Source organism: Maniola jurtina, chromosome 10 (assembly GCF_905333055.1).
Source record: "Maniola jurtina chromosome 10, ilManJurt1.1, whole genome shotgun sequence".
Taxonomy (NCBI): domain Eukaryota; kingdom Metazoa; phylum Arthropoda; class Insecta; order Lepidoptera; family Nymphalidae; genus Maniola; species Maniola jurtina.
Window position 1 is genome coordinate 7,552,796 of NC_060038.1, and position 12,430 is coordinate 7,565,225.

The 12,430-nt window shown below is 33.2% G+C and overlaps 2 protein-coding genes across 3 annotated transcripts; one reads left to right on the forward strand and one right to left on the reverse strand.

Moving 5' to 3' along the window:
• Positions 1-2,294: 2,294 nt before the first annotated feature.
• Positions 2,295-6,992, forward strand: LOC123868820 (pyrroline-5-carboxylate reductase 3). 2 transcript variants are annotated; one of them, XR_006796730.1, is made up of 6 exons: positions 2,295-2,525; positions 3,810-4,063; positions 4,523-4,744; positions 5,431-5,642; positions 6,297-6,462; positions 6,687-6,991. XR_006796730.1 is itself a non-coding variant. In XM_045911468.1 (5 exons), exons 1-5 carry the CDS (start codon positions 2,453-2,455, stop codon positions 6,358-6,360), a joined length of 825 nt encoding a protein of 274 aa, XP_045767424.1. In that variant the 5' UTR covers positions 2,295-2,452; the 3' UTR covers positions 6,361-6,992. The 2 variants fall into 2 exon arrangements, 1 of the variants encoding a protein (XP_045767424.1); XM_045911468.1 differs by having other exon boundaries at positions 6,297-6,992.
• Positions 6,993-10,433: 3,441 nt separating this feature from the next.
• On the reverse strand, positions 10,434-11,169 carry LOC123868824. Its single transcript, XM_045911473.1, has one exon. The coding sequence runs from the start codon at positions 10,911-10,913 to the stop codon at positions 10,521-10,523; it is 393 nt and encodes a 130-aa protein (XP_045767429.1). The 5' UTR covers positions 10,914-11,169; the 3' UTR covers positions 10,434-10,520.
• Positions 11,170-12,430: the final 1,261 nt, after the last annotated feature.

The following is a 12,430-nucleotide window of genomic DNA, read 5'->3' on the forward strand; positions in this document are numbered from 1 at the left end:
GCTCTTTAAAACCATATGTCGCTATGGCATCTTCCAAAAGTCGCTACGTCGCCAGATGTAAATTCAAAAGTCAAGATTCAACATTCTTTATTTGCAGAAACAAATATTTTTCACAATGAGATGTTATTAAGTACATATTTGTCCAGTAGAAATGTTTAACCTTACATAATCAGGCATGCGAAATTAACTATTACTAAGTACAATCATATTTATACTACTAAATTTCAAAAATGACTACTATTACTATTGTTTTATACTTTTTAGTCTTGACTTCTATTTTATTTTATTCAGGTTAATATTCAAACACCAGTTACAATGGTAAAATGTCTATGACTCATCAGACATTATTTCAACATAATATTGTAGTTACCTACATTTTATTGAATAAATTACTCCTTCATTGATTCAAAAGTTCATCCATTGTGTAGAAGCACCTTTGTATTAGCCACCGTTTAAGCCTTAGTTGAAATAGGTTTAGTGTAAGTTCTCTAAACGCCTTCGCTATTTTATTGTAAACTATAATTGATTTTACTGTGCAGTTTTTGAACAGACACGCTTTTACAAATTGGCATTCTTTTTATTGTGGGATTCCTAAGTAGAACTTTACTTTTGTCTCCTAAATTTTTTTAAAAATGCGGATTTTTTTGTATGAAAATCCCTAATTCTAAAATGTAAAGACACGGTAGAGTCAAAAGCTTTCGTCCTTTATATATAACGGTCTACATAGTTGTAGAGGTCCTGCTCTACATACAGTTCTCACACATTTTTTTCTGCGCTAAAAAAAGTATTTTTTAATGCGTGGAACAGTTTGAAAAAGTTAATAGTGCTAGAAGTCGCTGAACTTCGAAAAGGTAGGAAATCATTTATTCATTTTTTTACAAAATCAAACTACACAATCAGTTATTTCATTTTCATAATGTTAAAAATTTAAGAACGTCAAAGAAAGAAGCAAGTCAGGCTCATTCACAGAGGTGCAAGTTACATATCAATGACCACGATCTCCATTTCATGAGTATTTTTTTTATTTAGACACTTCAAAAGTCACTAAAAAGCCTCTTAATACTTGTTGTTGTTAAAAGTTAAAAAGTCACTCGCGTCTTCTAAATGTCGTCAAATCTAGCAAAGAAGTCACTATATTGGCAAGACTGCAACTGTTTGTCAACGACAATTACAATACTGCCAGGTTCCGTGACTCGAAAGTTTTACATTTCGTTTTCTATGTACATTGTACTGTCGTCATGGGTAACATTGTACAAGTACGTGACAAACATAAACTACGTTCAAAATGTTTCTAAAGTTACCCGTGACTACTGCAGCCCTTTTTGAAGAATAGCTTTATTCTACTCGCGCTATCTAGTTCTATTTTATTTTTATTAGAGAACTGCAGTAAGCAACACTGCTGGTTTACATGTCACTTGTCAGTTGTCAGCAATGTTGCTAACTTAGGAATTTAGCTACTAATAGACGACTAATAGTGTATTATTAACGCGATTTTATTAACTCCGTTCCTGTGGGTGGTGTTTGTTTGTTTTGTTTGTTCAATTACAAATTAAAAAATAACAAGACCGAAAAGAAGAAAATTTTGCGTAAATAAGGTACCACGTTTTTTAAAAACGGACTGAAAAGTATAAAATAAATAATTTTAGTTAGTATAGGTAGCTATGAAAATACTTGTAAGATTTAAAACGAAAAACGTGAAACGCATGTGTAAGATTTAACTACTCTAAAAAGTGGGCTTTATTTATTTATTTCATTGCTGTCATGTACTAATAACTATATATAACTTAAAGCTAAATAAGTATGGTTACATGACGCCCTGTCAGGGCATCGCAATTTACAATATATTACATTAAATTATTATCTACGACAGTTATAATCATTATAAATTAAGATTAATTTTAATGTTACATTATTATTAAATTATTAAATTATTAAATAGTAATATTATCAAATATAATAATGACTAATAAAAGTTTTTATTGCCATATTTTATTTAAAACGTAGGTAGCTGTAATTTTCTCAGTTAAGGCGTAAACATTAAACTATTTAACAATTAGTAATGAAGGAAAGCATCTAGTTAGTTACTCATGTATTATTTTGTAAACTGGTTTCTAAAATTAGCTGTCAATAACTTTTCCCACGTTTTCGGTTTTAAATTTATAAGTATTCTCACAACTAACTATTTATAATTGTTTTATGATTTTCAGTCCATTTTAAAAACGTTTAAAAAATAATTATTACTTAGTACATTATGGTATATTCTTTGGAAAGCAGCTGGCCACACTAATTGTTAATGGTCTGAGGTCTCAAATCAAATGTCAATCTCATAACTCAATTTTCAAAAATCAAAGTTCAAATTATTCCCACATTTTGTTAATTTTGTGATTTGTACTGTAAAAATGATAGATAGATTTTGTTTATAAAATAAAGTATAAAATCAATTCGTTTCAAAATGGCATTCAATTTAGGATTTATTGGTGGTGGGAATATGTCCACAGCAATCGCAAAAGGAATATTAAAAAATGGTAATAGTATTAAGCCACACAATATTTTTGAACCTTGTGAACGTGATATTCTAAGTACCTGTATGTATATTTAATGTTTACGCAAGTTACGTAATATCGCTGGTTTTACTATTTTCCTACTACAAATTTTTGACAATATATGTATAATTTGTACCTATTAGGTAAAGAAGATGCCCTCTTAGGTTTAGTTTTTAAAACATCCCGTGGGAATTCTTGGATTTTCCGGGAAAAAATAGCCTATGACTGTCCCCGGGATGCAAACTATCTCTGTACCAAATCTTGGCAAAATCAGTTAAACAGATGGGCCATGAAAAGCTTGCAGACCGACAGATATACGTACTTTAGCATTTATAGTATTAAGTATGATTTGGAACATAGCCTATAAGATTATTCTAGTGGATTTATACCTATATAATATTAGATAATGCCAGCGAATGCATGGGTATAGGTTTTTAATAATTCCATGCAAACTCTTTTCTGGAATTAATTTATGTGATAATTTAGGGTATGTATAAGCGATTTCCGTTCTGAATTTTAGCCAAATCACAATTTTTAGCATTAGGATATTAGGATTTGAGGCCCCAAGAATTTTTGTACTTATTATTTTTGTACAGATATATGTTTATTTTGAGTATAATATTATGCTTTTTTTTAATATGTCCATATTGTTATTTAATTAAAGTAGTACTCAGTATGTTATTAATCACCTTTATATTTACATGTACACACCAACTATTTTCAATGTAACATAATACCCCCTACCATAATATAGATTATTTCTTATAAATGATGCCTGGATCAGATCACTTGAGATAAAGCCGCCTTTACACTCTAACTTTCTCTGAATATTCTATTGTAATGTAGTATGTACCTATGTAGTACCCAGCTGAGTTTGTTATGGGCTCTTCTCAGACTTGGGTGCGTTTGGATCCCTTATAGCTTTAGTTTTAAGTTAACGAAATTAATTATCACCACTACATCATTGTTTGACAATCAGAAAGTATACAATAGTACCCCATTTAAAAAAATTACTTTGACTTTGTAATATTTGGTGTAAATAAAGAATTTTATTTACAGTGATTGCAAAACAAATTGTCTATTCTGAACTTCAATATGGTGATTTGCACAGGTCATAGATTACAAGCCCAGCTGAGGTCTGCTCTTGTACAATGCACAATATGCCTTGTGTTTAGATAGGACTACTTGTTTTGTGCACACTTAAGTAGGTACTTAATTTTCTGTTACAGCTGTTCTACTTTGTTTACATAATAATTATATTTCTAGAAAACCACCCACCATCAAAACTTTGGGTAGCAGGACCTCGATTGAATAATCTACAACATTGGAAAGACTGGGGCGCCAACCTGACAACTAACAGTGGTGAACTAATTGAACAATGTGATGTTGTATTTATTGGTGTAAAACCTGGAGTATTAAATGAAGTAGTAACTGACTGCTTGCAGACAGTCAAGCCAACTTCAAAAAAAGTATTATTTATATCAATGTTAGTAGGAATTACTATACAACAATTGCACAAGGTAAGTTATAGTCGACAAAAGGTTGAGATGGCGATCGGGATATGAGGCGGGAGACGCCCTACACTCCCGCATGTCACCCGCGCTCGCCCGCATCAGGTTAGCGTGGGAACTGTGAGGGTGTGCGGGGTGTTTTTTTTTAAAGAATATTAGCCATGCTACTCATGACTAATAAACTCCCCTTTCCCCTCTAATCAAACGTAAAGCTTGTGCCAGGAGTGGGTACGACAATAGTGCATTGGGTGGGGTTTGAACCTCCGACCTTTCGGAATTCAGTCTGCTTCCCAACCGTTGTGCTATCGAGGCTCTAATGGCAATTGGAGAGGTTCCCTCCCCGATTGCGATTTCAAACTGTCACATACTATAAGTACAGCAATCACAAATTATGTAGGCCAATCTTAAATTACACTCTTAAGGCTACTTTTTAATGGCAAACCCCCTGAAAAAAAAACTTTATTTCAGGCTCTAAAACAATTGCCTATAGAATCAAGTGTGATTCGTATACTGCCCAATTTACCAATGGCAGTAGGAGCTGGATCTTGCTTATATTCAGTAGACAATCAGACAACTCAGGATCAGTGCACATTACTAGAAAATTTATTGCAAGGGTGTGGAGTTGTTGAAAAAATTCCTGAAAATCTCATAAACCAACTTGGCACCCTCACAGGGTGTGGCCCTGCCTTTGTAAGTATTGGGGTTTTTATACAATTGATGTATTTCTTAACACTTCAGCAAATATTATTCACAACACCAACATAACATAGTTAATAGTTATTAACATAGTTAATAGTTAATTAATAGTTGGGTATAGGTGCAATATACAGGTGTTCAACAGTGCTTTAATTTAATTATGTAAGATAATGCCATAATTTATGCAATAATCGGCCAGTTTTGAGGGTTCAATTGTAAAATAAGGAACCCTAAAAATGCATGGCTATGAAACTTTATGCGAAGACACTCTTGGCTATTAGATGTTTTATTTTCGAGACCTCTTGTTACAATCTAAACTTATCCATACTAATATTGTAAATTCGAAAGTGTGTCTGTCCGTCTGTCTGTCTGCTAGCTTTTCACGGTCCAACAGTTTAACCGATTTTGATGTAAGGTACAGAGTTAGCTTACATCCCAGGGATGGACATAGGCTACTTTTTATCCCGTAAAATCAAAGAGTTCCCACGGGATTCTTATAGGCTCATCTGTTTAACAGATATGTTTAAAATTTGAGGTAGCTTGCATCCTGGAAACTGATATTTTCAACTTTTTATTCCAGAAAATCATTGATTAAATCGGGGATTTTTAAAAAACCTAAATCCATATGGACAAAGTCGCGGGCATCACCTAGTTAATAATAAAAATAAATTTATTTGCAGATGTACATGGTAATAGACGCTCTAGCCGATGGGGTCGTCAAGCTGGGAGTTCCTCGCGCGATGGCAATAAGGCACGCTGCTCAGATGGTGGCCGGCAGCGGGCAGATGGTGTTGCAGAGTGGCAAGCATCCAGCTGTGTTGAAGGATGAGGTGTGCTCACCAGGAGGATGCACTATTTGTGGTGTTGCTGCTCTGGAGAATGGGAAGTTGAGGTGAATATAATTAGGATAGTATGGTGTAGTTGCAACAGTTATGGCTAGCCATAGTCAGGTGGTATTGCAGAGTGGAAAGTATGCAGATGTTTTGCAGGATGAGGGATGCACTATTGTGTTGTGTATAGTGGTGGTGCTGCTCTAGAGACTGAGAAATTGAAGTACAGTAGAATCTCACTAATCCGGTACTATTAAAAACCAGAGGGTGCCGGATTATTGGAATGTTTGGATTACTGGATTGTATAGAAAATTTCATAGTAAATTAAATCAAGCATTTCATAAAGGCAATACAATCTATTTGGGTTCATGTTGTACACATTTTTTTATAACTGTAACTAATCTCACAATTATTAAATTACATAGTTATAAAATAATCCTTAATTGAGATCTGTTTTCGTGCAACTTGGCGCGGGCGGAAGGTGCCGGGTTATTGGACGTGTTGGTCTAGTGAAGTGCCGGATAACTGAGATTCTACATATAATTAAGGATATGTGGTAGTGTTCACCAATGGATACACTATTCACAAATCACAATAACACTACGCTTGAGACTAGGAAATTTAGATATTTAGAGATCATGTCTGCGAGTGTGTGTTGTCCCTTACAGTGTTGAACAGTGAACTTCACGCTAATATTTATTTATTCTTTATTTCAGAGCCACATTGATCAATGCTCTCGACGCAGCTTCATCGAAAACTAAAGAAATTGGTGACAAGTAGATACTCCACATTCACCACATTTTATTTTGCTATTAGATAGCATTAGTTGTAAGTTATAAGCAAACAAAGTTTCGAACCCTTAGTACCTGTCAAGAGATTGATATTATTATATTATCTGTAACATTATTATTTTGGAATCCTTCCTAAAAAGCTTGCTTGTGTTTTTAGTGTTATTTCATATATGAACATTGGACATATTTAAGGCCCGCACATACAGTGGATTATACTGTATTATATTTATTAAATTGGCGCACATAACCTAAACTTTGTGGACATGAAGATAACGGAGGTCTAAATAAAAATAACATGTAGTTCATTTTATTTAATTATTATGAAAATTATCATTGTCTATTCATTAGCTGTCTCTAAAAATATAATATTTGTAATTATAACTAAAGCGGATTTTTACGTTGCTATGCCATTGTGTTTTGCGCTTACCTATATTATAACAATTATTACCTAACATGCTATTCAAATGCTAATAGACACGATTTGACATGGTGATGTCACTCACAAAATACGTCCATTTAGTATTTGAATAGGGTGTTAATTAAAAGCATATTCACACCAAGCACGTACACGTGACACGCGCGTAGTGACGCGCGTGAATCCGTAGACATAACTGCACGCATTACGTCTACGCGAACGTTCACGCAACGTAAGCGGTATGCCATATCTCATACAGTTCCATACATTACAACGCAATGGTACGCGCTACGTCTACGCTTACGCGACGCATACGCGGCCTGTGTGGCCGGCGTTTAAACATCATCATCATTATGATGATAATCAACCGATAGACGTTCATTGCAGGACAAAGGTCTTTTGCAGGGACGTTTACACGCCACGGTTTTGCGCCGCCTTGATTATTCTAATTACGAATAATAATTGATGCATATTCTTTTTATTTGGACTTTCGTACATTTTTAGGTTCTCAAAATTTCAATGAAATAAAAGGGTTATAAAACCTAGTAAAAAAAAATATCATACCTATTTTTAATAAAGAGTTCCTCTTTTGACGAAGATTCCTTCAAAGATGTTAGTTATTTCGTGGTACGACATTAAAATGTCTCTAAATTGTGTCTATACTCGATATGGAGTATTTAAAAAGTTAGATTGTTATAGAAAGTAGATTAATTTTAGTTGCAAGCAACAAGCTTGCAAGTTGCAAGTCAAATCACTCTTTCTCGAATATTTTGGAAATTTCTGTTTTTACCATATAATAAGTACTTTATATTTTTATAACATTGTAGTTAAATTATGAGATCTAATTTCAGTAAGTAACTATATTATTATTGTATGAACGATTTCTTTTGTTATATAGTTAGATATTGGTTGTCATGTTTTATTTTTATTGTACTTTTAAGTTGCGATTACACCTGTAACATAAGTAGTTTACGTAATTTACAGCAAGTTTATTAGTAAAAATGTATTTATAAGAGTGTTTACATTAGTAAATTTGTCGTAAGTTAATCACGTATGTTACTTATGTAAGTAAAACTTACAGGTGTAATCGCGGTCTCACTCTCAACTAATTTGTTTCTAGTTTTACTTGTAACAAATCAATTGGTTACAAGGACTCATTAATGTGAATGAAGTCAAGTCAATTTATTATTATTAATATTTATTATTATAAGTTAATTTATTATTTATTATTTTATCATATTTAGTATCCGCGTTTCCCTTTGGATTTCTGTAGCTACAACATTATATTTCATATGTGTAAAAATGTTAAACAATAATGTATTAATTTAATACCTCATAGCTTTTTATACTTATTTTATGTTCTCTGTGTGTGTTTCCCATTGCCTTTTTGTCATTCCTCTTCCATTAGAAAAGTATTAAATATTCCTCAAGTATAATGATTTTGTTGATAGTTATTGTATTTAATAATATTATGCCATTCAATTAAGAAGACTATCGGTAAGGTACTTCGTAACTCACCTATCTAACTTTGTTAACAGTATCAACATATTTCGCTTGATTTAAATTTTACTGTTTTACTTTTTAGGGAAAACCAAAATAAATGTAAGAGTTACGAAAAACATATGATTTTCAAATTAGCGGTGTACATTTTAATGCTTAATATTGGTTGTTCAAACAAATCTCTTAAATTCTTCACTGAATGGACAAGTTTAAAATTAGTTTTATCCTTGTAAGCATTACTTTAAGATCTGTGAATTTAGCTTGATAAGTTTTCTTTTTCGTGTACCAATTCAATGTCTAAAATAAAATAAGTACACTTAAAGTAAAATCAGCCCTTGAATGTGGAACCCGCATAAGACTTCTAGAAATGCCTCTCTAAACAATGACGAAATGTTTTAGTACGAATTGTACCTATATCTCGAAAATGAGTTTGGACTACGTTTCACTTCATGACAACGTACTATAATTCTCTCTATGTATAAAATAAAAACACAATGTACATTAGCACAATTTAAGTTTACCTATTATTTATTTACTTATTTGTTATTTATAGTTAGTTGAATTTTTTTTCGACATGACAGTATTTTTAAAAAAATAAACTTACATCTTAATTAAAACTAAAAACAAATAAAAATAATTAAATTAAATTAAAAACTAAATTAAATCCCAAACTATTTATAATTATTTAAATTAAACAATTTTATCTTAGAAATTAAGTATAGGTTTTGTTGAACTAGCGTATTATTGACCCTTATTTTTATATATACGTAACTATGCTCTATATTGTTGATAATTCTAGAAATACTTGATAATCAATGAAATCTCAGCTTTGATACGTTATAAAACATAATTATAAATGTTTATATATAAGAACAATCGTATTCTATTAATATTTTTGTATCTAAGAGTATACGATGGCATCAGTGGTGCGCATAGGGTTTAAAGCCAGGGTAAGCATTAAGGTGTGAACTTATTTTCTGGCAGGTCATAATGGAAAATAAGTACTTATTGATCTATTACAACTAGGGTAGGCAGTACTTTTATACCTCTATGAGCTGCACGTCACTGGATGGTAAAGTAACATATCTGATAATAAATTAACTTTTGCAATCAGAATCTTAACGATTCAAGTTATATTTAACTTATAACAACCTATATACGGTTATTTTAATATCGACAATTTAATAAACTTATACCTACGTTATACGTTAAATTGATGGGCCAACGTGTATTAGAATCTTTTACCTTTCCTGTATCAAAATATTGATGTTAACGTTCAGTATTTGCGGCTACATAATGTTATAATTTACATGTCGTTGTTACCTTTGCATATTTTTTTTATATCGTTTTGAATATTGTGTAACTACCTACCTAAATACGAGATTCATTTTTGAAACTTAAGTTACATTAATAAATAAATGAAAGTAAAATTGGGCAATGTTTCTTATTTTAAACCTTACTTATATTGAATAGTTTAGCACACATATTTAGTTAACCCGTGTTTTATAGTGCACACAAAACAAGTAATCCAATCTGAGCACAAGACGTATAACTGCATTGTACAAAAACGTCTCATCTAGGTTAGCGTATTAAATCTTAGTTTAGGACCTGCGTAATCCGCCATATTGCAACTTTGAAATTTCACTAATTTAATTACTAACTCCCGCACAAAAATTTAGATAGGTAATTGGACCCCTAATTGGCGTATGTACTAACTAGGAAGATTAGGTAGGTAGCTAAAAAACAATGTAAATGCTCTTCCAATAGAGAAAAAAAAACTTTGACTGTTGACTTTGCAGATTGGACTACTTGTTTTGCGATCACTGTATCTTAATTCTTATTATTTAATCCGAACATTAATGTTAATTTATGTGTATTAAATAAATTCGTTTCCATTAGATTTTAAACGCGTCGCACAAACCTCTATGTCTTACTAGCTGATACCCGCGACTTCGTTCGCGTGGATGTAGGTTTTTTAAAATTCCCGTGGGAACTCTTTGATTTTGCGGGATAAAAAGCAGCCTATGTGCTAATCCAGGGTATAATCTATCTCCATTCTAAATTTCAGCCCAATCCGTCCAGTAGTTTTTGCGTGAAGGAGTAACAAACATACACACACACACACATACGAACTTTCTCCTTTATAATATTAGTGTGATTCCATTACATGAGTTTTAGGTGATCCTCATACCTACTTCGGTAGAGCTAAATATTCGGATCATCTACCTAGAATATCAATCGTCATTTGGCTTGTATATTTTTCTCGTGGTCTGTTTTGGTGTGAATGGATGGTATGGGTGTACACAGACCGATCTTTTTGTAAACAGGAAAAGCGACATTCTCCGAGCGAATCCAGTGCCAATGTCGATACTTTTATGCCTCGGCATCTCGATCATAGCTATTTCTTCCTCTTCAGTCTTGAAACAGTTCATTTTCTGAAGGCGTCTACGGAACTTTGTCATACTCGGTATGCTAAAGATACTTTGAACTCGATGAAAAATGCCACTTTTCAAATGTACATCTTCCTCGCTGCTTTGCAGTGAGAATCCCTCAACACTGTGTTCAGTTTTCACGTATTTCTTGGTATTTTCTGACGGTGCAATCAAAGCGATGTCTTCTCCACTCATTACTTCGGGTTTGTCACATATTTAATGCGTAATATTTTGCTTCAATTGTGTGTTAAAGGTATTAATGAAAAGATGCTACTTAACTTTGGCGTTGATCGAGTGTGACGTAGCGAACGCGATAAGATTATTAAGATTAGGAGTTGTGATTACGTCTATGATTTTTTAAATTCTATGATTTATTAATGTTGGCACCATTATCACAGTTAATTACTTTATTTTTTTCGTACTTAGCACGTACAATACATATTCATGAGTTTTATGATTTTAATAATTACGCTATGAAAGTTAAAATTTGTAAGAATTATTTTTACACCTAGGTTCATAAAATTTTATTTTAAATACGAACGGTTAAAATGTTGTGCTTTATTAACTAAACTCATGAATATAAGGTAAAGACATATTCCTACTAAAATATCTTTACAAGAATGAGGTAACTGTTTTGAGTACACAATATTATGTAGGTATGTCTGTATACATACTACCAAATGCGTCAGTCATCCATTTTCCGGACTTTTGGGAATGAAATACCTACTAACGCACTGTAAAGTTACAATTCTTTGACTACTCGCAAGCTACCTCTGTGCCAAATTTCATGTTAATTGGTTGAACGGTAGGACTTTAAGAATCCCGTGGGAACTCTTTGATTTTCCGGGATAAAAAGTAGCCTATGTACTTCCCCGGAGTGTAAATTATCTCCGTACCTTTCATCAAAATCGGTTTAACTATTGGGCTGTGAAAAGCTAGCACACAGACGGACAGACACACTTTCGCATTTATAAAATTAGTATGGAATTAGTACGGAACCCTCGGTGTGCGAGTCTGATTCGCACTTGGCAAGTTTTTAGAATTATGCGCCCTGCCCATTGCCACCAGCTTCGCAACCCGTTGAGCTGTTGTATCACTGTATCGGTTAATCTGGTTCTCCTACTACGGATCTCCTCATTCTGATTTGATCATATAAGTACGTACAGAAACTCCAAGCTCTCTCTATCGCACGCTGAGTGACTGACCTTTCGTATGAGGCCCATAGTTAGCGATCATATTATCTCGGATTCATTTGTATCATCACTGGCAACACGCACGGGCAAGACTTCGGTCTCCAAGCACTGAGGAATTTTAAACAATAATAATATAACTAGTCCTGTACCTACACGAACTGACATGGTGGAGTTTTTGTACAAAGACTTCAGCACTTCGATATACCTACCGGTAGACGATACAGCCTAAGTTTCCACCGAATCGAAGGCTTTCTCATAGTCCACCAATGCAAAGTGCCCTATTATACTTACCTACTCTTCAGTCTATCAATACGGCTTATAGCTACAAATAATTCTGTTGTGCACAATCTTGACAGTTCTAAAATAGGTAGGTATCCCTTTCACAATGCTCTTATCGAATGCTTTATTATAGAGACGTTTTCAATAAATCATTAGAACCGTGATAGCCTAGTGGTTAAGAGGCTTGCCTCCTATTTGGGAGGTGGGGTTCGATCCCGGGCACGCACTTCTAACTTTTCG

Bases quoted from the DNA above. Each gene is read 5' to 3' on its own strand.
- LOC123868820 (XM_045911468.1), top strand. From the start codon at position 2,453: ATGGCATTCAATTTAGGATTTATTGGTGGTGGGAATATGTCCACAGCA. The intron at 4,064-4,522 runs GTAAGTTATAGT...ACTTTATTTCAG, and splicing joins CTATACAACAATTGCACAAG to GCTCTAAAACAATTGCCTAT. The intron at 5,643-6,296 runs GTGAATATAATT...TCTTTATTTCAG, and splicing joins CTGGAGAATGGGAAGTTGAG to AGCCACATTGATCAATGCTC.
- LOC123868824 (XM_045911473.1), bottom strand. From the start codon at position 10,913: ATGAGTGGAGAAGACATCGCTTTGATTGCACCGTCAGAAAATACCAAG.